Below are 24,937 nucleotides of genomic sequence, written 5' to 3'. Positions count from 1 at the left end.
GTTGCCAGATTGCGCGGACATTACAGGGGATACAGTTCTCGTGCAAAACATTGGTACGTATCGGTACGTGGAATTGGTGGGGTCGAAACCACGCTCGAAGAGGCAGGCCTTTGCAGCTCGAGGCTGTTTGGAACGCCTCGACTGGTCCGGATACGAAGGAAATCCGGAGGGCGACCGTGGGCACTTATAATTGCCGCCAAGGGGGTCGGCCGAGAGAGGGATTCGTCGGAGTGAAGTTCTACCGCTTCATGGTCCATCATGAGTGATTACTCAGCAGTCGCTCCGCCACAAAATTTTACCCAAAATTTGGCGTTTGCGGCTGCCGTACAACGCGCTAAGCAGGTAGGAACACATTTCCCTAATGGCGCGTACCGGGCGCTTTAGCGAATTCAGAGACACGCGTTCTTTGGCGAAATGTCTTTTTCTCTTTGACGGCTAGTACATACGGCATGCATCGCTTAGAACGCGGGATCGCTTTCACTCGAACTTCCCGATATTGGTCCAGCCATCGCCTCCTCGCATATAGAAACTTATATGTAAACACTGAACGCATTAAAATATAGGTGAATATGTGCTCATGGATTATTTCTTAACGCTCCGAGATGTATACAGCACCGATTGACAAAAATTGGTGATTGCGGTGCGGATGATACACTAAAGAGTTTTATCGATGCTTTGCGTCATCGTTTCTAATAATTATTGTTTATAACGGATGAATATATGTTGTAACTATTTATTCGTGTTAAGGGTTTAATTTCTGCATTTACGTTGAATACAATTTGGGGCAGGGATACGATCGATACCAGGTACATCACCCGTTGTATATACTAAATACGATAAGATATATTTTCTATTCTCGTTACAGTCGCAGTTACAGAAAATAAAGTTTAAACATTGTCATCCAAATTTTTGTCAGATAAATTATTATATTAAGGGAAATTCCGTAATTTGCTAGCTCCGATTTATCATTTTTATAATGTATGTACATAATTAATGCTTATGATATCAAAAATGTTGTTAATTGTAAAGTATATGTTATTTTGGGAATATAATCTTAAATATATAAACACAGTTTTATTTTAATAATTATCATTGTGAATTTAAAGATTAATTCGATGTTAATTAGTTTTTCATTGTACTATTTTCTGTTAATTATGTTGTGACAGGTTGTAATATTTGTAACGATCAAATCTGTATAGATTATATAAACCGTATTATTTAATACGCATGCAGAGAAGACGTGTCTATGAATGTTTCTTAGGCTTAGTTTGCATTGATTACTTGGTACGTGTATAAAAGGTGTAATTTTATAAAATTCAGTGTAAGCAATAGTGTACGAAGAAGGTACGATACTCACTTTTCCAGCATACCGTACCAAAGCAATACACGATCGTTTATGCTGATAATTTCAGAATTTCATACCTTTAGTAGGTGTACCAAGTGATAGGTGTAAACTAAGCCTTAGTAATGGGTATTCAGGTCTTTAGCAAATAGCGCCTGCTCGTGTGGATACATTTTACTATTAACGGTAGAAAAGCATGCACATAACTAGTTTTGCGGTAACAAAATGTATCCATGGACGTAGGATGTATGGACCCTGCATGCTAATTCCACTGTGATAGCAGAACGATTTGGAGAGAAAAAAGAGACTTTCTCTCTCTTTCCCTCTGATTTTACGAAACGGATGCCTAGTGCAATATGACGACAGACTATGTGACAGTAAGAGAGAAAGGATGTCCATTATTCGCCCCCTTTATTTTATTGCAGTTACAAGAATATTAAAGGAGTAATTAGCTGTTCGGGGGTGATATATATGATGTCCATCATTCAACTGTGACGGCAGAAACTTGGAGAAACGGAAAACAAGGGGTACTTTCTCTCTTTTCCTTTTGCCTTCTCTTTGATTTTGCAAAACAGTTGTGTAGTGCAATATGGCGATAGACTATCTGACAGCAAAAGAGAAAAGATGATCTCTTATACGCCCTCTATTAATCTTATTACAGTTACAAGAATATTAAGGGAGTAATTAGGTGTTCGGAGTACATGTATCTTATGTCCATGGATGTATCAACTTTGTCAGGGACAGTCGATAAACGAACTTGAAGCAATTTTACAATATTTAGATGTTATAAAGAAAGTTGCTGTGAAATTAGATAAAAATGAATAGATTTTATTTCTTTAGCATTCAAAAACACAAGACATATATATTTTATATTTGCATATGGTGTGTATCCAAATCTAGGAAGGTTAGCACTTTGTTTCATTATTTACAATTACGTGCATAATTTCTTTTAATAATCTCAATCAAATATCGGGCTCAATTTTCTCACCCCAGAATTCTGCATGTTTTCTTCTTATTTTTCTACACGAAAGAATGTTCGAAACAATTTTGATTTAAATTACCATTTCAGAGTAGATCATTTGCATGTTCGATTATTCTCCTTAATTTTGAGAAAAATTGTCTTGACCCGTACAGGTAAAAGATTTAATTTATCGAATAAAATGATCGATTGACTACATTTGGTTAATTTCAGAAAACATTTTGGTTGAGTGAACCAAATTTTAGATTACTTGACCACACTTGTTTGCCTCAAAATAACTAAGGTGTTTTAGTTAAATTGTTTTATTAATGTTTGCAAATATTTCAGTCAATAAATCAAATATTTTTGTTAAATGTACCAAATTACTTTAATATGCGGCTTGATCTGCTACTATATCTGATGCAATCAACTGAAAGTTATTAAGGTGAAGTGACGCTCCCTTCAAATCAGTCAATTCGAATTCAATACTTTTATTTAAGGGTATTAGACCAAACTGTCCGAAACTTTGACACATCACTCCTGATCATCTAAAAATTGTCCTGACACATTCAAAATTTGGATTTTTGGAAAAAGTTTTTTAACTTAGCCCAGACCAGAACCAAAATGGCGTCAAGCTCTCATATTTCGGTCAATATACAATTATCAAGGCTCTGATATGAGAATCGAAAGGGTCAGGACAATTTTACGACAATTTAGAACACTCTGGTAATCGATAAACTCGCATTTGAACGGGATAAGGGCAAAAAAAGTGTTGTATGCACTTCTATGCTAAAACGATAGGAATACGAGGTCTCGGAGTGAAAATTGAATTGACCTGGAAATCACAGATGGCGCAGGGGGTCCCTCTGCAGTCAATTAAGGCCCCAGAAAGCAAGAATTCAGAGGATTTCTGGAGTTTTACTTCGATTTCTTTATAATTATCGTACGAAAACGACAGGTGGGGTATGCCATTTGGTCCGTCAACCATTGAACATACACTGGATTTCTGGAGTTTTACTTCGATTTCTTGGTATTTATTGTACGGAAACGACGGATGGAGTATGCCATTTGGTACAATATCGAATATAATTCGACCCAGCTATCAATATAAAAACGAACGTCGGCAACGTAGGCATTTAGAAAAATCTTCTTTATCGACGTCGATCAAGTTCCTCAACGTGTTTCACTTCACCTTAATCACAGAATGTTGTCGTGTCAACCAAATATTTGGTTGTCTGTATAATAACCATATTCTATAACCAACAAATATTTTAATGATTATCATTTATTTGCTATTTTTAAATATTAACTGTCAACCATTGAACATACACTGGATTTCTGGAGTTTTACTTCGATTTCTTTATAATTATTGTACGAAAATGACAGGTGGGGTATGCCATTTGGTACAATACCCAATATAATTCGACACAGCTGTCGATATAAATACGAACGTCGGCAACGTAGACATTTAGAAAAATCTTCTTTATCGACGTCGATCAAGTTTCTCGACGTGTTTCACTTCACCTTAATCCCAGAATGTTGTCGTGTCAACCAAATATTTAGTTGTGTATATAATAACCATATTCTATAACCAAGAAATATTTTAATGTTTCACCAAAATGTTTTTCTTCATGCAAACGATTTCTCAAGTGATTAGCATTTATTCACTATTTTTAAATATTAACCGTCAACCATTGAACATACACTGGATTTATGGAGTTTAACTTCGATTTCTTGGTATTTATTGTATAGACATGACAGATGGAGTATGCCATTTGGTACAATATCCAATATAATTCGACACAGCTGTCAATATAAAAACGAACGTCGGCAACGTAGGCATTTAGAAAAATCTTCTTTATCGACGTCGATCAAGTTTCTCGACGTGTTTCACTTCACCTTAATCACAGAATGTTATCGTGTCAACCAAATATTTTAATGATTAGCATTTATTCACTATTTTTAAATATTAACTGTCAACCATTGAACATACACTGGATTTCTGGAGTTTTACTTCGATTTCTTGGTATTTATTGTACGGAACCGACGGATGGAGTATGCCATTTGGTACAATATCCAATATAGTTCGACACAGCTGTCAATATAAAAACGAACGTCGGCAACGTAGGCATTTAGAAAAATCTTCTTTATCGACGTCGATAAAGTTCCTCAACGTGTTTCACTTCACTTTAATCACAGAATGTTGTGTCAACCAAATATTTGGTTGTCTATATAATAACCATATTCTATAACCAAAAAATATTTTAATAATTCACCAAAATGTTTTTCTTCGTGCAAACGATTCCTCAAATGATTAGCATTTATTCACTATTTTTAAATATTAACTGTCAATCATTGAACATACACTGGGGGATCACTGATGGCGTTGAATTTGGTGTGTGTGGAAAAGGAGAACTCTGAGAGGGGTTCCTTTGTTTTCGAAGAGTTCCTTTGTTTTGATTAAGATCGATTTCCTAAGGTCAGAAGCCGTTTGGAGCTCCATGCTCGATATATCTCGGGTTTCGCTTATCACATTTGGGGGAAATTATTTCTTCTCATTTCGTGTGTTAAAACTTCTCTCGTGTGGACTTTTATGGAGAACGCTCGTTCCTTCGAGCATTAAACAGTCGAAATGCTTCCTTTCGAGCGTCAGGGTGATCGGATAATAACGTAATTGTGTAATTCTACTATAACTGTCCGTATAGTCCTCCGTTATGGTTCCATGTGTTGTGTCGATCTGATGTGTTAGAAGTTCTGATAAATCTTATTGTTTTGCCTTTTTCTCATGGTACCCTTTTTTCCAGATAGCGGCTAAGATGAAACATGCTGGGACTCAAAATAATACAGATCCCAAATTGAAACGACCTCTTGAAGATAGCTCAGGTAAGCCGTAGTCGTGAATGTTAACTGAAATAAAAGGAAAATTGCTTAATGTGTTTGCTACCGCGTGTATGAATGGCTATTTTTGTTAGACCAATACGTATAAGGCAACATGAGAAAGAAAATTAAATGTTCAGAACACTTCAAAATGTTCCATACCTTTATTCAAGTAGACATGTACACGAGAGCCTAAAATGATATTTATGTACTGGTATGTACGACTTTTTGTTTTAATCTAATATGTGATTCGAAAAATTATCTCTAAAACCTTCATTACAATTCTCTAGATTCTATGTAACCTTATCGTTAAAGTCATTTCTTTGAAATTCACAAAAATCGGGAATTTTCCAGAATTCTAAAAATGGGCGCAAGATTGGTACTTTCCTGAAATGTCGTGTACTTGATTTTTCAAGTGAAATCTCTTATGTTACGGTAGTATAAGTTTGCATGTTCAAAAAGGGAACGTATGGAGAAGTGAAACATTTGTACGTATTTTTTATTCTTTTTTTTACAATTTATTTCTATTTACATTCATTCATTAAAAAATATTGACAATTTGAGTAAACGTTTTCGTTAGTGCAATACCCTATAAGTTAATTGTAGAATTAAGGTGATATGAAATAGTCAGCCTATGATTCTGTGAGGTCAATACCAATCAATACCAAACGCGTAAGAGCATTTTGCGACAAAAGTAATTAATAATAGTTCTCTTTAACGTAGAAATTTCTCTTTCAATGCGCGGGGTCGCTGTTCGCTATTTTTTCTCGATATTCTTTTTCTCTTACCACTTGAAGACAATAACTATCCAACAATGTTTGCGACCCTTTCATTAGTTGAATGTACTTAATTTAATGCAGCACGGGACGTCATTTTACGTGCGTTAACTGTTCAATACGATTAAGGTGAAGTGAAACACGTCGAGGAACTTGATCGACGTCGATAAAGAAGATTTTTCTAAATGTCTACGTTGCCGACGTTCGTTTTTATATCGACAGCTGTATCGAATTATATTGGGTATTGTACCAAATGGCATACTCCACCTGTCGTTTTCGTACGATAATTATAAAGGAATCGAAGTAAAACTCTAGAAATCCTCTGAATTCTTGCTTCCTNGTTTCACCCCTTAAATGTGGACCATTGCAGATATAAGAAAAACACGTGTCTCTTAGATTTTTGTGTTCTTCAACATATATGAAACTCAATAAGATCGCAGGCGGACACTTGGGAATGTTTCCTTGTTAGATGATCAGGAGTGATGTGCCAAAGTTTCGGACAGTTCGGTCTGATACCCTTAAAAAAAGTGTTGTATTAGAATCGAGTGATTTGAAGGGGGTTTCACTTCACCTTAATAAAACATTTCCCGGCCCGTCGAGGCGTTCGATCCGTCGAAGAGGGTGTCTTCCGTTGGCGGTGCTACGCCGGCGATTTCAGCTGCAGAGGGAAACTTCCAGCAAGGTGAAAAGCAAAACCCCAGGAATAATTTGTTTGCGCAGAGCCCGAAGCGAAGAAGATGGCGACTTTGGTGGTGGATCCGCTGGTCGGCCTGCGTCCCGGACCGACGGCGGCCGGTGTTGGCACGGTGGCGGGGGCGGGGGTGGGGGCGCCCGGCGTTGGCGTCGGCGTCGGTGTTGGCGTCGGCGTTGGCGTCGGTGTCGGCGTCGGCGACGGAGCCACGCCGGGGGCCGCAAGGATGCCCGCACAGGCGGCCCCCCCTTCAGTCCCCATGCCTCCTATTGGAGGTATTTGTAACGAGGACATCAGAGTCCCGGATAAGATGGTCGGCTTGAGTAAGTACACGTAGACTCTTCGCGGTATGCCCCTTCAATTGCCGGGACGCCCGCTCCCTTCGTATGCCTTCAAATGGATCTAGGAATTAAGGTAACGGAAACGTGTGGATATCGTTTATGAAATTTTACTGCCGAATGGGGATGAGGAATTGTTTGATATATTACCATATAAATATGAAGGTCGTAAGGGAAGTCCCGGTACCCATGAAATTTTATTTTTTATACAAAATTAAGAACACGTTCATAAACAATTTAATTTGATTTAATTTAATGGGTGTCGGGATGGTTTTTCGGGCCTCCGTGGTCATATGGTAATTTTTTTAATGATTTGGCACGTCCTGTTTGGAGATAAGTTTTATAAAGGAGGGATTCCTCTCGCGTCGCGTTAAGGGATGGAACGTAAAGTTAAGCCTGTTTTGTGCTTCCATCCTAACCCTAAAGGTGGCAATTTATTGGCGTCGAGCAGACGCTCGAACGTAATGATTTCTAGCAGTATTTCAGCAGAAATTTAAAAGCTTGCGTGATCGATCGTCACATTGGAATTGGCGCTGCAGGTCTTTTCATGGCGCAGTCTGACACACAAGGTTTTAGTATCATGTTGACGCTACTGGAAAGATACCTTAATTCATCCTTTCCCTATCCTAATTTTTCTGGGATCGTTTATGCTCGAGTCCTAATTCTTACTTGATTTCAATTTTGGTCAATGAAGCTGCGTGCTGCATCGCTTTGTAGTTCACAATTTTCAAACCGTTAAGGTGAAGTGAAACACGTCAAGGAACTTGATCGACGTCGATAAAGAAGATCTTTCTAAATGCCTACGTTGCCGACGTTCGTTTTTATATCGACAGCTGGGTCGAATTATATTGGGTATTGTACCAAATGGCATACTCCACCTGTCTTTTTCGTACAATAAATATCAAGAAATCGAAGTGAAACTCCAGAAATCCTCTGAATTCATGCTTTCTGGGGCCCTAATTGACTGCAGAGGGACCCCCTGCGCCATCTGTGATTTCCTGGTCAATTAAATTTTCACTCCGAGACCTCGTATTACCATCGTTTTGGCATAGAAGCGCATACAACACTTTTTTTGCCTTTATTCCGTTTAAATGCGAGTTTATCGATTACCAGAGTGTTCTAAATTGTCGTAAAATTGTCCTGACCCTTTCGATTCTCATATCAGAGCCTTGATAATTGTATATCGATCGAAATATGAGAGTTCGACGCCATTTTGGTTCTGGTCTGAGCTAAGTTAAAAAATTTGTTCCAAAAATTCAAATTTTGAATGTGTCAAGACAATTCTTAGATGATCAGGAGTGACGTGTCAAAGTTTCGGATAGTTTGGTTTAATACCCTTAAAAAGAAGTTTATTCGAATCGACTGATTTGAAGGGGGTTTCACTTCACCTTAAACGCACAATAGGAACAATAACAGTTCACGCTTGTAAAAATTACCAGTGCTACGGTATATTATACGGTTTTCAATAGAGTTCTTGTTTTCAAATTTTACAACTGTGATGGTCATTTTTACCCGTTACTTTATACGTGTAATTTTTACTTTCCAATGTTACGTATGTAACACTGTCAGATGCAAATATAACTACAATTTATTTAGAAGAATTCTGCAGTTGGTGCTACAGCCGCAATGGTTAAAAGGACAAAAAATTGTAATTACATCTACAATAATTGTTGTTAAGGTTACAACCATACTTTTTACCCGCGGGCATATGTAATGATTACAATATTATTTTTCTGCGTGTAAGATAAAGAAATGATGCAATCCTCTATATATCATCGTAAGATTAAAAGAGATTGGGATCGTAACAGCGCCGCCATTCGTTGGCTAACGTATTACTTATCCAGTATCAAATATCGGTATTCTTCTGGGCTTTTGTGGAGACTTCTGAATTTTTTGACAACGTATACTTTTCCGTACGTCGCGGATGCGCCTTTCCTTTAAATCTCGGGACAAATTAAGTTTCTTAGTTGATAACTTTTTAGTACTAGCACTGAGGTTAGGTTTCAGTTAAGGAACGCATAAACGGTCCCTGTGAATTCTTCACTGTAATCAATTAAGTTACGGTGAAGTTAGAGTTAAGACAGAAGCATATGCCAGGCTCATGAATATAGAAATGAAGTAATTGAACATAAAGTTAAATTCTGGACGTGGGGACTGAAGCGCCAAATATAAAAGAAGGGGACTGAACACTGTTAAAAATGTCTTGAAAATATAGTACACATGTATTCGAAGATTTCTTTCAAGATGCAATATTTAGAAATTTCGTATACAATTGTGCTGGGAATTTTAGTATACGAGCAATCGTATTTCAGAGGGCATGTACACTAGATTTTGAAACCTTTTGAATACCAATTTTTGCTCATATTTGTGAGAATTTATAGACATAATATCATAAGCTATGTATACGAAAACTTGCATACTTTTATATACTGATTTTTTTATCACGTATGTAGTTGTATGTGTGACGAGAAACACGCGTGTAGTACATTTATTAAGGTGAAGTAAAACCTTTCGAGAAATTATTGTATACTTATATTGATAGCTGATTCGTATTACATTGGATATTGTAGGGAATAGCACTCCATATGTCGTTTCCGTATAATGATTTTAAAAAAGATCTATGTAAAACTCCAGAAATGCCTTAGATTCGTGATTTTTGATGCCGTAATTGGCTGCAGAGTGCCGCCCTGCGCCATCTGTGATTTTAGCGGCAACTAAATTTCCTCTCCTGTTACCATCGTTTTAGCATAGAAACGCATAAGACACTTTTTTGCCTTTCCCTCGTTCAAATGCGAATTTCTTGATTACTAGAATGTTCTAAATTGTTGCACAATTGTCCTGACACTTTCGTTTCTCACGTCTGAGCCATCAATAATTATATATTGATCGAAAGATGAGAGTTCGACGTCATTTTAATTCTGGTCCAGGCCACGTAAAAAATAATGTTTTGTGAAAATCCAATTTTTGAGAGTGTCAGGATATTTTTTAGATGCCCATACGTCATGAGCTAAAATATCAGCCAGTTCTGTTGGATACCTTTCAAAAAAGTGTCTTATTCGAATCGACTGATTTGGAGAAGTTTTATTTCACGTTAATATTTGTACTGATTTTCCTCATCTTACTGTTCAAAATTCAAAATTTTTTAATTTGGTACGAATTCCCCGGCGGAAATGGTGTTCTTTGATATGTGGCATATATTTATTCAGTTTTCATTTCGCAAACGCTGTTTCTGGTTTTAGTATACATTTGTATTTTAGAGTGATAGAAATATTGAAACATATTTAACAGTGTAGCGGCCATCTTTCGTTGTTACACATACACACGCAATCTCGCATTTATGAACAACGACAGGCAATATCGGTTGCCAAATTATTAGTTACATTAAAATTGCATTCTGATCAATTTCAAAGAATATTTTTTAAATACCTATTAAATGTATGAACTATTACTGATTTTTGTTAGATAAAATAGGTATTCCACTGCAATAAAAATGGATATATTAGTTAACATTTAATGAAGAAAAATTGTACTTCAAACATGTACACAACATTTTCTTGGTATTTAGTAGAACGATCACAACCTGAATCATTCTTTGGCTGCATTTTGTTGAATTATTTTTTAATGTTCAGTTATGAGGTCAAACTTACTAATATTTCTATCAATTTCGTTTTATTTGTAGTACTTTCTTCTGAGATTTTTCTCTTCAGAAGTTTTCAAGCAATTTCGATGGAATCGACTATCGATATTGCTACTAGAAAAGAGAACCAATGTCAGTATTGCTTGCATAAAAATAAAAATATTTGTAGAGAAAAAAATAAGTCTTTGTGTGTAATTATAAGCGTGAATCTGAAATGAGAAAACATATAATGTAACAAATAAATTGTCACCGACTGTACGTACAGAGCTTTTTTTTTTTTAAATAAAATCAAGCGCATGGCAAAAAGTGTAAAGATCGTGAAATTGTTTTATACGTTCTTAAGGGTATAAATATTGCATACAATATTAAAAGTTACCGGGTACTTCACATTGCTCTTTTATATCCGTTTGGAAAATGCGGGAACGCGAGCGAACGAAAAATGGCTGCTTACTCTTTTCTTCCCCTTATGTTTTAAGCTTCACTCGCACTGCAATACTTGACATCCCTTTCTTCTTAGATCCATATTTTGGCTAAAAATGCCTTTACCCGAATTATTCTTAAAAGTTGCGCAATTCTCCACGAGATGGCGCTGTACAAGACGTATCTTCCGCGATTCGCTTCAGAAAGTACCATTATCTTTATAGAAGCAACCTTCTTGTAATCTCCATCCAGAAACGGATTTTTTGCGTTTATTTAGAATTATTTTTAACTATTATTCACATTAGTATTTTCTTGGTAATATTCCTAGCCGAACAGGTAGACAAAGGAAGGTAATCTTTTTGCGCATGTGCCATTGTATTCCTATTCTATAACATGAGTAAAAAAACAAATACTTATACATGGTCACACATATGCATGTAAGCTGTATATACTGTTTCTGGTTCATGGTTAATATTCATAAAATACCATTATGATGCTCATCTTGAACATGCGCAAAACGGATTTCTTTCTTTTATGTGGGGATACAAATATTTTTGGTCTTCATGTTGGACTAGCAACACAAGAGTAGTACAAAAGTATAGGTTTTTTTAACCCTACACGTTCACGAGTATCTTCAGATCGTATCTTACAGACGTTAAGTCTATCCAATTCATTTTAACTCAATATCTTTCAAATTACAAGTATGGAATTTCAGAATGCTGAACCGTAAACTGCAGATTTTGGAATATGAAATGAAATGTAAGTCATTTTGTGCTTAACACATTATGGACCAGTCTTTTTATTGTTAATTGTACTCATGGGCAAGATCTTATTGTGCTCTAATGAAAATCCAAGAATTCTTATGATTCGCATGATCTGCAATTTGATACGACGTTAAGTCTATCCAATACATTTTAACTCAATATCTTTCAAATTACAAGTATGGAATTTCAGAATGCTGAACCGTAAATTGCAGATTTTGGAATATGAAATGAAATATAAGTCATTTTGTGCTTAACACATTATGGACCAGTCTTTTTATTGTTAATTGTACCCATGGGCAAGATCTTATTGTGCTCTAATGAAAACCCGAGAATTCTTACGATTCGTCCGCAGTGTGTTAAGAGGGAATATGATCTGCAATTTGATACGTAAAATAATATGAACGGACGATCCCTTCCAAATTCCCATTGTGTTCTCTTGGACCGTGGCGTGTACGTATAGGGTTAAAGGACATGAAAAACTTAACGACCGATTGGATGGTATCAGGATAATTTGGGAAAATCGTAGGGGAATCGACGGTTATTGGCTTTTTTAGTCGTACCTAATGTTTCCCGTTCCGAAATAGTGTGCCCTTCAGTGGTGGCGCTAAGATCAGAATGACAGAGCTAGTAAAATCCGCCGAGTTGAAATAACGGGTTCTTTCGATTTCACATTCAAATGTTACATTCGTGTAATCGTTAAGGTGAAGTGAAACACGTCGAGGAACTTGATCGACGTCGATAAAGAAGATTTTTCTAAATGCCTACGTTGCCGACGTTCGTTTTTATATCGACAGCTGTGTCGAATTATATTGGGTATTGTACCAAATGGCATACTCCACCTGTCGTTTTCGTACGATAATTATAAAGAAATCGAAGTAAAACTCCAGAAATCCTCTGAATTCTTGCTTTCTGGGGCCCTAATTGACTGCAGAGGGACCCCCTGCGCTATCTGTGATTTCCTGGTCAATTAAATTTTCATTCCGAGACCTCGTACTCCCATCGTTTTAGCATAGAAGCGCATACAACACTTTTTTTGCCTTTATCCCGTTCAAATGCGAGTTTATCGATTACCAAAGTGTTCTAAATTGTCGTAAAATTGTCCCGACCCTTCTGATTCTCATATAATTGTATATTGATCGAAATAATAGAACTCGACGCCATTTTGGTTCTGACCTGGACTGAGTTAAGAAATTTATTTGAAAAATCCGAATTTTGAATGCGTCAGGACAATTTTTAGATGATCAGGAGTGTGTACCAAAGTATTCTAAATTGTAGAATTGTCCCGACCATTCCGATTCTCATATAATTGTATATTGATGAAAATATGAGAGTTCGACGCCATTCTGGTTCTGGTCTGGACTGAGTTAACAAATTTTTATAAAAAATCCAAATTTTGAATGTGTCAGGACAATTTTTAGATGATCAGGAGTGTGTACCAGAGTATTCTAAATTGTAAAATAGTCCCGACCCTTCCGATTCTCATATAATTGTATATTGATCGAAATATGAGAACTCGACGCCATTTTGGTTCTGACCTGGACTGAGTTAAGAAATTGATTTGAAAAATCCAAATTTTGAATGCGTCAGGGCAATTCTTAGATGATCCGGAGTGTGTACCAAAGTATTCTAAATTGTAGAATTGTCCCGACCATTCCGATTCTCATATAATTGTATATTGATGAAAATATGAGAGCTCGACGCCATTCTGGTTCTGGTCTGGACTGAGTTAAAAAATTGATTTGAAGAATCGAAATTTTGAATGCGTCAGGACAATTCTTAGGTGATCAGGAGTGACGTGTCAAAGTTTCGGACAGTTTGGTCTAATACCCTTAAAAAAAAGTGTTGTACTCGACTCGACCGATTTGAAGGGGGGTTTCACTTCACCTTAAAGTTTGGACGCATGCGTTCCATGTTGAAAAATAATTCGGGCACGACGAAGGGCTGCCACCGGAGGGTTGGGATGGGTGCGGTATCCTCGAGAAATCGATATGAAAGCGACGCGATATCGATAAATTTTCTTCAAGTTATCCGATACTTTGCCCAATGGAGCACTTTAATTCCAAGTCCTAGTAGACAGTTGAGAACGAATGTACCATGAATAATTCCGTAAATTAACATTGTCGAGGACGGCCGTACCGCGACGTATCGTTGGATCGTCGCCGTGGTCGTCGTCTCGAGTTCTAACGATGGTTGGTGGTGTGCTTACAGTAATCGGCAGAGGCGGCGAACAAATAACCAGATTGCAAAGCGAAACAGGATGTAAGATACAAATGGCGCCAGAGAGTGGTGGGCTGCCTGAACGGGTTTGCACCCTAACTGGCTCGCGAGAAGCTGTCAAGTAACTTGTTTTTCCCTTCTTTATTTTAATTGCTAATTATTTTTAGTGGATACTTTGTATGCAATGCAGATCCCATTAATTTTGCGAATGTACCGATAGTCAAATGTGTCTCTACTTTCCGATTGGACCGCTTGTGTACCGGTAATGTCTTTAGCTGTATCGAATCCACCGGAGACCACGTGCGTGCCACGTTGCAGCAGGTGGTGTAGGACGATATATATACATATATATATATATATAGAAAATGCAAGTAAACTGCGCCAAGCAAATCCGCTATCCTCCTTAGACCTGTACTTTGTCGCCGAATCTAAACGAACTTCACCTCCGCCCTGGTCAAGTGGAGAATTCTTTTTACGTCGCAGACGTGCCGGATATTTCCGAATGTGGAGCCTCGTGAGGGTAAGGGCAATCTTGTCGCAAGGTTTCCTCTTCCCACCTCGTATCAAATTCTTCGATTATCGTAAACTCGTTGTGCCTAAATATTTCCGTGGTCTGTCGTTGTCTCGTTTTACTCGAAACACTATTGTGCATATGTTCCAGTCGAAAACCCATTGAAACACGTCGAACGTCACGTGCGTATTTTGACACATAATGGAAGATTGATTTTGCGTATATACTCCAAATGGAGATATTACCGTGCAATATTTCATGACTGTCACCGATACTGTGAAATTACTCGATATCTAGGTTTGACCTTTCTCGCATGAAGAAAATGGTATTCTCAGCTTTTTTACAGAACGTTCATTTAGCTCCAGGATGTGAGTACCGAGTTCTCTCGGACATTCGTCTTTACATATTATATGTTGATGTAATTCGAATTTGTCTAAAGAAAAAAAGAAATAGGAAAAGAGAAAAGCAAAGAAACGGATAAAATGTAAAAAAGGAAAATAACAGGGAAAAGAAAGAAAAAGAATCTTTCGCTTGGTTGTGACCGTTTTGATTTGATGATTTTGTACTTACTAATAGTTTTTTGCTTTCACTAGGGTACGGAGAGGGAGAGAAAGAGAGAGAGAGAGAGAGAGAGAAAGAGAGAGAAAGAGAAAGAGAAAGAGAGAGAGAGAAAGAGAGATGGAAGAAAGGAGGATAGGATATGCATGGGGACGTGTTATTCGCAACAGGAAGACTCATTGCAAACCGCTGCCTATTTCGATATGCTTATGACGATTTTACATGAGATTTTTTACGTTTGATGTGTCTCGTTAGATTACCAAAAGACTGTATTTATTAGAAATGCCATTATACCGATTAATGCCTGTCGAATTTATACGGTATACACGGTATCTCGTACAATTGTGTGTTGCAAACAAACTTCTTATATGTCGTGCACCGTTGAACATATTTATCGCACGAAAACGCCTCTCTTGGGTTTACGCTATACACGGACGGCTCGATGTGTTTCAGTCGAGCGAAAGAGTTGATTCTCTCGATCGTCAATCAGCGGAGCAGGACCGAGGGTATCGGTGACATGAGCATGGGGGGCGGCGGCGGGGGTGGCGGAGGTGGAGGCATGATGGGCGGTCATCCTGGCTTCGTCGAGATCATGATTCCGGGCCCGAAGGTTGGCCTGATCATTGGCAAGGGTGGGGAGACCATCAAGCAGCTTCAAGAAAAGTCTGGAGCCAAAATGGTCGTCATACAAGATGGCCCTTCCCAAGAGCAAGAAAAACCGTTGAGGCATGTATTTTCATTTATTTAGAACTGTCGAGATACTTTCGACCCACTGAAACCGGATTTCTTGTATTTTTTTATAATGAGAGCACGTGTAATGCACGGGTTATGTCTACGTTGTGTAGTGGTGGACATGAATGCCTCCCCTGCGGATGCGGCATCGCCTGTGCAGGATGGGAGGGCATTGATGTCTCCCAGTGTACTACTAAAAGTCACGGGAACGGGTTATTTCCTTTTTCGAGTCCGATTGCATAACTTTCCGTGACGATTTTGTTTCAAATAGTTGGACATGATTTTTAGCACTCTCAGTTATTACTTTAGAGCCTTCTGGAAGTGATTAAGGTGAAGTGAAACACGTCGAGGAACTTGATCAACGTTGATAAAGATTTTTCTAAATGCCTACCTTGCCGACGTTCGTTTTTATATCGACAGCTGGGTCGAATTATATCGGGTATTGTACCAAATGGCATACTCCACCTGTCGTTTTCGTACAATAATTATAAAGAAATCGAAGTAAAACTTCAGAAATCCTCTGGATTCATGCTTTCGGGGGCCCTAATTGACTGCAAAGGACCCCCTGCGCCATCTGTGATTTCCAGGTCAATTAAATTTTCACTCCGAGACGTCGTATTACCATCGTTTTAGCATAGAAGCGCATACAACACTTTTTTTGCCCTTATTCCGTTCAAATGCGAGTTTATCAATTACCAGAGTGTTCTAAATTGTCGTAAACTTGTCCTGACCCATTCGATTCTCATATCAGAGCCTTCGATAATTGTATATTGATCGAAATATGAGAGCTCGACGCCATTTTGGTTCTGGTCTGGGCTCAGTTAAAACATTTTTTCCAAAAATCCAAATTTTGAATGTGTCAGGACAATTCTTAGATGATCAGAAGTGATATATCAAAGTTTCGGACATTTTGGTCTAATACCCTTAAAAAAAGTGTTGTATTCGAATCGACTGATTTGAAGGGGGTTTCACTTCACCTTAATAGTACAAATCTGTGATATGACGCTATCTTGGTTTTGGTCTATGCCGAATTTATAATGTCTTTGTAATTGCTTGGTTTATGCTGAAAATTTGTTTTGAAAAATGCAGGTCCTTGAGTGCTGGGAACGGTCTGTCTCTGCATTTCCATAATCACATATTAAGGTGATGTGAAAGTGGCGTCGAAACGGTTTTGTTTATAAAACTTATCTCCCAACTCGGTTTACCAAATAGTCTGAAACGTTACAACGTGAATAGGGAGACTATAAGGAAGATCCTGAAACTCATGAAATTTCAATTCTTTTCTAATTTGTTTATAGGTATTTTAAAAATAGTTAAGAAAAATGAAAATTCCCGAGTTTCGGAATCTACCTTAGGGTCTCCATATTCACGTGTTAAAGTATGAAACGATTTGAGACACCCAGTTCGCAGAAAAGTTTTATGAACGACTGAGCTTTCGGATGCCACTTTCACATCCCCTTAAAATGGGACGAATCGGTTCATCCATCTTTTGAAAAAGTCTGTCCAAGCAACTGACCGTTTCAAGTGGCCTTCCTCACCACCTGCATTTAATGTAGAAAATAGCTATGTATTCTTTTCATTTAGGACAACATTTAGGTATGTTTAACATTTCTACTTTCTTTTGTGCAGAATAACGGGCGACCCTCAAAAGGTGGAGTACGCAAAACAGTTGGTGTACGAGTTGATAGCTGAAAAAGAAATGCAAATGTTCCACAGAGGAGGAAGGGGCGGCGACAGAGGGGGAAATTATTCTAACGATAATGGTTTTAATCACGGGCCTTCGAATAACGAAGGCATGGAGGTATGTTCTAATATGAAACCTTTGTCATCTGCAATTGGCCATTAAGGTGACTACACACGTAACAATGAATTTGTACAAGCCAATCTGTACAAATTTAATTGATGTGCGGATAATAGATCGTCAGATATATTTTCACATTTGTTCATCGGAACAAATTGATTTGTCAAATTAAGATGAAGTGAAACACGTCAAGAAATTTGATCGACGTCGGTAAAAAAGATTTGTATAAATACCTGCGTTGCCAACGTTCGTATTCATATCGACATTTGTGTCGAATTATATTGGGTATTATATTGGGTATATGGCATACTCCATATATCGTTTCTGTACAATAATTATGAAGAAATCGAAGAAAAACTCCAGAAATCTCCTGAATTCAATGTTTTCGATGCCTTAATTGACTGCAGAGAACCACTCTACACCATCTGTGATTTTAGTGGCAACTAAATTTCCTTTTGAGACCTCGCATTACCTTCGTTGTAGTATAGAAATGCATAAGACACTTTTTGCCTTTATCTCGTTCAAATGCGAGTTTCTCGATTACTAGAGTGTTTTGAATCGTTGCATAATTGTCCTGACACTTTTATTTCTCATGTCATAGCTTTCAATAATTGTATATTGATCGAAATATGGGAGCTCGACGCCATATTGGTTCTGGTCTGGGCTAAGTTGAACAATTTTTTCCAAAAATCCAAGTTTTGAATGTGTCAGGACAATTCTTAGATGATCACGAGTCACGTGACAAAATTCCGAACAGTTTGATCCAATACTCTTAAAAAAAAGTGTTGTATTCGAATCGACTGATTTGAAGTGGGTTTCACTTCACCTTAAATGGTCGAGGTTCGGGTGCCACATAAGTTTTACATAAAAAAAAAAAACACGTTTAACCGATTAAAACATTAAACCTTACCGATTTAACATTAAACCTTAAGTTCAGAAATTTTTTCTTTTGATCTGAATTCCTTATTTGAATTGAACCATAACCCAGTGAACACTGTTATATAACTGTTGAGTAAATGTTACGTTTTCGAAACTAACATGTTATGTAGCATAAAAGTAACATGGAAGTTAGATGTTAGTTATTATTTCCCACTCGGTAAGGTAACATGTTATGTAACGTGTTATATTGATGTTAGAATTTCAGTTACCTTAAAATAATATAAATTTTTCATACATTTAATAAAGGAGATGACGCAATTTTATCCAAAATTATATAATTTTTTATTTTTAATTATTTTTTGCTACTTGACAATAGTTAGATATTAAATGACAAATCAGACTTTCAATGAAATTATGTAACGATAAACTATCTGATTTTATTTGAAGACAATTAGGATTTCATTCAACTAGCAAACAATGACTGATAATGTACATACGCGTATGAATTAAAGTCACATTTTTTAATACGAGTAGTAAACAAAATATGACATACATTAATCTTATGACAATGACGATGACGATGATGTAATGAAATAAATGACAGTCAGCACCGATATAGTTCCGTTTTGTTACAAATATGTACTGCATATACACAGTAGTATCAGGATAGTAACATAATGTAAGATGAGAGTAACAAAGTTATGCTACATTTATATAGATATGATAGTAACAAATGTTATGTAACCCGTTAACTCCATGTTACATAACTGTTAAGTTACTGCATTGTAACAAATGTCATGTAACTAGTTAGCTCTATGTTATGTAACCGTTAGGTTATTACATTGTAACAAACGTTATGTTATTTGTTAGTTTTAAGTTACGTAACTGTTAGGTTTGGTGTTCAGTGGGAATATGGCGCATTGGCACATGTTTTTTTATTTTTTCTTAGAACGACCGCTACTCATTTGAAGTGCTCGTACCAAGAGCCGCAGTTGGGGTCGTCATCGGAAAGGGAGGTGACATGATCAAGAAAATACAAGCCGAAACCGGAGCAAGGGTACAGTTCCAGCAAGGGAGGGAGGATGGACCTGGAGACAGAAAATGTTTACTCTCTGGAAAACATCAAGCTGTTGAGCAGGCCAGACAACGAATCCAGGAGCTCATCGACAGTGTAATGATAAATTGACATAAATTCGTTGTAGCGTTACAGTTTTTCTTCTCGTAGATTTTATATATTAACGTTAAGCAAGCGGATGTATTTTCATATGTATATAGATTGTTACCTTCACTAATGCCGATTTTATGCCACTATGCGTGGTCCTTTGTACTCGCAGTAAGTGGGACTGCATATAGTTTAACCGTTTGACTGCTAAGCAATTTTTGCAAGAACGCACGAAAACTGCGGAGCAACAAAGAAACACTGAAACTCGCAGCGCAAAAGCGCTGCATCGCGGTTTTCGAGACAAACGAACGCAGCGCTTTTGCGCCGCGTAGCAGTCAAACGGTTAACTAACAGGAATACTTTTTTGTAACGCAATAGTATATTCAAAGTACATGCACATGACTGTGATCTTTTGTCTTTAAGAGGCGAGATGATCAAAGAAGTACCATGGGTGGAAGAGGTCCACGAGGAAACGGTTTTGGTGGTGGACGAAATTCTGAATATGGCGGCGGTTGGGACAGACGCCAAGGTGGACCTATGCAAGATAAAGTTGAAACGACATTCACCGTACCTAAAGCGAAATGTGGTATCATTATCGGTAAAGGTAAGCCAATTTCTATCGCCATTTGCATTTAATTTATTTGATACTAACTAAAATATTGTTCTATCGTTCCACAATTTACTTATACCATTTGTCATTATGAATAACCAGGCGGCGAGACGATCAAACAAATAAATCAACAAACCGGTGCACACTGCGAGTTAGATCGAAGGAACCAAACCAATGAAAACGAACAAGTTTTTAATATTCGTGGAACTCCTGATCAAGTGGAGCATGCCAAGAGAATCTTCAGCGAAAAATTGGGAATGGTATATATTTTGCCAAACGAAAGAGGGAGAGAGAATTATTTCTCTCGTGAATGTCCGAGGAGATTGAATTTATATTTCACGTATTGAATTTCAGGGACCTGCCGGACCTCCATATGGCGGTGGTCAAGGACCCATTGCATATAATCCCAATTGGAATGCAGGATCAGGATACCAGTCCTGGCCCAATCAACCCCAGCCTAATGATCCTAGTACGTGTTGAATCGTTCGTAGTAAAGCCCCCTACCCTTTAAAAAGAATTTAACACTAGGTTTACGGGCGTTTTTTATATACCTATTTCTACGAGCACCCGTCAAATTGACGGGTAAACGAAAATACGGATTTTCTTTAAAAAAATAGATTTATTCAAATTAACCCTCTATGGGCCCGTGTAACTTTCAGGTCACATTTTAAATGACAAATTTTTTTTTTCATTTGCATATATAGGTTCCTAATTGCTGATTTTTCGTTCCCCCAATTTTTTTTTTTTAATGAAAAATTCGACCCATAGAGGGTTAAGTCAGAATTAAACAACACTAGGCTTTACGTATAAATAAATTATTAATAAGTAAGAAAGTCCTTTTTTAAAAATTATCACGGAAATGATTGGAATGCTCGTCCTCTCATCCTCGGAGTCAGAACTAAAAAGAACACTCATCTATTTCTTGCTACGACACACTTTCAAGAATTTTTCCACTTTACTATCCGAAGATCCTTCTGTCTCTCCACTTTCAATGCATTCTAAACTTTCACTCTCATCTTCGCTTTGGCGTAATTCATATTGATCTTTGGAGGTATCCTCAGAATAATCTTCATTGATGTTGACAAATTTGTTCAATGTCTTATTATATCTCCTGGATTTACTTATGATTTCTAGAAAAGGGAGATTGGTCGAAATAAAAAAAATACTGTGCTCAAATTCAATTACCCTGTTGTAGATACTTACAATAAGAAGATACTGTCTACAATAGCTGAAACTTTTGCACCCTGTCTTTGAGAAACATCCTTACACTCACTACAAAGAAGCAAATATATATGGATTGTTTATGAAATTAGCTAGTCCGTCAATTTGACGGGTTTCGTAGAGATAGGTATACCACATACAGATTTTAATAATTAGAAGGCTTAGGAAAAAATAATTGCGTGTATAAATTCTTTGGATGAAATGATTAATTTACGGTAGAAAAATGGTTAAAATGAATGCTATGGTTTTTTCGGTATTTCTTTTCGAAGTCTGAATTCCGTCACATTGACGAGTCCCGTAAACCTAGTGTTAATTACATCTCTCAGTATATCGTAAATGCTTTGGTTGTCCACTTATCCAGATAACCGCGCTATCTTAAGACTTGTAGTTTTTATTTACTTATTGTAGAGTCGTCAAATGCTTTATGGTAATAAGCTGATTTTGTTGGTAGTGCTGCATCGAAGTTGAGGTAGTGGAAAAGAAAAGTACTTTTTACAATTATTCACCGTGTTTTAACAGGTGGAAACGTAAACCAAGCCCCGGTCCAATTAAACCCACAAACTGGGCAACTAGACTACAGCGCTCAATGGGTAGAGTACTATCGATCCCTCGGAATGACTAGAGAAGCTGAGATGGTAGAACAACAGGCTAAGCAGGGCAAGCAGGATCACAATCAACAACCAGGTAAATTTTAGTCGTCTTAATTCATCTATACAAAATCATCGAATGAAAGGAAACTTATGAAAAAGAAAGGAATCTTTTATTTCTTGCGATTAATAAACACATCAACTAGTTGCAAAGATGGAGGAGTTGGTTACGAGTCGCTGACTAAATCTTGTCATCATTATAGCAAATCAACAACCTCAGTCGAATCAAGGTCCAGGTGGTCAACCAGGTCCGGGTCAACAACAGCAGCAGCAACAACAACAGCAACAGCAGCAACAACAACAACAGCAGCAGCAGCAGCAGCAACAACAACAACCTGGAGCCGCGCAAAACGGTGGCCAAGCCGATTACAGCGCTCAGTGGGCAGAGTATTACAGAAGTATAGGAAAAGTCAAAGAAGCCGAAGCTATCGAAGCGCAAATGAAGGCAGGAAAGGTACGTTTAAACCAGACTTCATTGAATGGAATATATAGATACGTTAAGGTGAAGTGAAACCCTCTTCAAATCAGTCGATTCGAATACAACACTTTTTTTTAGGGGTAAAACCAAACTGTCTGAAACTTTGACACATCATTCCTGATCATCTAAGAATTGTTTTGACACATTCAAAATTTGGATTTTTGGAAAAAATTTTTTAACTTAGCCCAGACCTGAACTAAAATGGCGTGGAGCTCTCATATTTCGATAAATATACAATTATCGAAGGCTCTGATATGAGAATCGAAAGGGTCAGGACAATTTTACGACAATTTAGAACACTCTGGTAATCGATAAACTCGCATTTGAACGGAATAAGGGCAAAAAAAGTGTTGTATGCGCTTCTATGCTAAAACGATGATAATACGGGGTCTCGGAGTGAAAATTTAATTGACTTGGAAATCACAGATGGCGCAGGGTGTCCCTCTGCAGTCAATTGGGGCCCCAGAAAACTTGAATCCAGAGAATTTCTAGAGTTTTACTTCGATTTATTTATTATTAATGTACGAAAACGACAGGTGGCGTATGCCATTTAGTGCAATACTCAATATATTTCTACATGACTGTCAATATAAAAACGAACGTCGGCAACGTAGGCATTTAGAAAAATCTTCTTTATCGACGTCGATCAAGTTCCTCGACGTGTTTCATTTCACCTTAAGGTGATATGAAACTGGCCTCTGAAGCGTCAGAATATTTATAATACTTTTCTCCGAACTGGGTGCACCGAATCATTTGAAACTTCAGAAAGTGAATGTGGAAACCCTACGTAACATCCTAATGATAAAGAAATTTTATATTGAAATTTATTTACCCCCAACTAGAGCCAAAATGGCATCGTCAACACATATTTTTTATAGATAACGCCTTTGAAAGCTTTAAGGTGAAGTGAAACCCCCTTCAAATCAGTCGATTCGAATACAACACTTTTTTTTAAGGGTATTAGACCAAACTGTCCGAAACTTTGACACATCACACCTGATCATCTACGAATTGTCCTGACACATTTAAAATTTGGATTTTGGGAAATAAATTTTTAACTTAGCAGAACCAAAATGGCGTCGAGCTCTCATATTTCGATCAATATACACCACTCGACGTTAAATTAAATTCGATATACATCACTTTTAGAAACAAAACATGTGCGTTCAAGCGTGTGATCGTTCTCGCATACGTTAGTTTGATGTCCACATTTATTTTACAGTTGGGTATGCAAGGAAATCAAATGGCGCAGCCGCAGATGCAGCAAGCGATGCAGCCTCAATCGGGCGGTCCGCCAGGGGGCACGCCAGGCGTTTTTCCGCAGACCTATGGCGGCTACCCCGGCATGAGCGCTGGATCGGCCCCTGCGGGTTACTACGCCCCTGGTGCGGGTACTGCGGCCGCGGCTGCGGCTGCAGCTGCGGCCGCAGCTGCTGGCTCGGGGGCCCAACCCCAGACTACACAGCAAAATCCTCCCTTTCCCACGGGCTACCAGAATTACATGTACTCTCAGCCAAGCTCCGACAATTAAATCCCAAAAGTAAGTATTTTCTTACGTCTCGTATGCACGTATCTCGAAAGGGGTGCATGCCACTGTCCTTGAGTACTTTCCATGTCCTGAAAGGAGTCACTACTTTTCGGAAAGGCGATTCGCTCCTGCCCACAGTTTCCTGGCGTTTCCGAAAGGTGGATTCACAGACTGCGCTGTTTCAACTATTACGTCATTTTACTTAAGCCTGAGCTGGACTTTGTGTGCGGGTGGATCCATGTTTAGTTAAATTTTCATCCCTGATATGTGTAGAGGGTAGAAATTAAATTAATTCTGAATATATTATTTAATTGCTCTGGTCAACGATTGAAATGAACAGGTTAGTTTTTGCCCAAGGTCGATGTGTATCGTGTATTTTGCGTAGTAGTGTTAAAGCAACGTCGTCTGTGAATTGATTGGCAATGGCATTTGCCTACGAATGCACGGTGCAAGATGTTCATTGCATCATCCTACTTTGATCCATTTCAACGCCTTGAATCATCGCCATTAAGGGGATGTGAAAGTGGCATCCGTAAGCTCAATCGTTCATAGAACTTTTCTACGTCCTGGGTGTCTCAAATTGTTTCATACTTTAAAACGTGAAAATGGAGACCCTAAGGTAGGTCCTGAAACTCGGGAAATTTCATTTTTTATAAACTATTTTTAAAATACCTATAAACAAATTTGAAAAGAATTTTATTCTTGTTTGTTTAATATAGAGACCTTTTAGAATTCTTCGTTTCTCTTCATTGATTTGTGTCCTCTTTCTAAAATCCATCTCTCTGGGGAA

General features: G+C 37.7%; 1 protein-coding gene across 5 annotated transcripts; it reads left to right on the top strand.

Annotated features, from left to right (window-relative positions):
• LOC105696153 (far upstream element-binding protein 3) lies at window positions 1–24,703 on the top strand. Of its 5 annotated transcripts, XM_023433538.1 has the most exons (14): window positions 1–342; window positions 1,768–1,869; window positions 5,105–5,183; window positions 6,674–6,967; window positions 14,012–14,141; window positions 15,543–15,815; window positions 17,451–17,622; window positions 19,451–19,672; window positions 20,087–20,267; window positions 20,376–20,533; window positions 20,628–20,742; window positions 22,014–22,178; window positions 22,345–22,595; window positions 23,842–24,703. In XM_023433538.1, exons 3-14 carry the CDS (start codon window positions 5,117–5,119, stop codon window positions 24,148–24,150), a joined length of 2,337 nt encoding a protein of 778 aa, XP_023289306.1. In that variant the 5' UTR covers window positions 1–342; window positions 1,768–1,869; window positions 5,105–5,116; the 3' UTR covers window positions 24,151–24,703. The 5 variants fall into 5 exon arrangements, with proteins under 5 accessions (XP_023289306.1, XP_023289307.1, XP_023289303.1 ...); XM_023433539.1 differs by lacking the exon at window positions 1,768–1,869 and having other exon boundaries at window positions 5,109–5,183; XM_023433535.1 differs by lacking the exon at window positions 1,768–1,869.
• The last annotated feature ends 234 nt before the right edge of the window (window positions 24,704–24,937 follow it).

This window comes from Orussus abietinus, unplaced genomic scaffold (genome assembly GCF_000612105.2).
Source record: "Orussus abietinus isolate OABI.00-Male unplaced genomic scaffold, Oabi_2.0 scaffold630, whole genome shotgun sequence".
Classification (NCBI taxonomy): domain Eukaryota; kingdom Metazoa; phylum Arthropoda; class Insecta; order Hymenoptera; family Orussidae; genus Orussus; species Orussus abietinus.
Note: the sequence above shows the minus strand (reverse complement) of the source record. Positions and strands in the feature narration are given on the sequence as shown.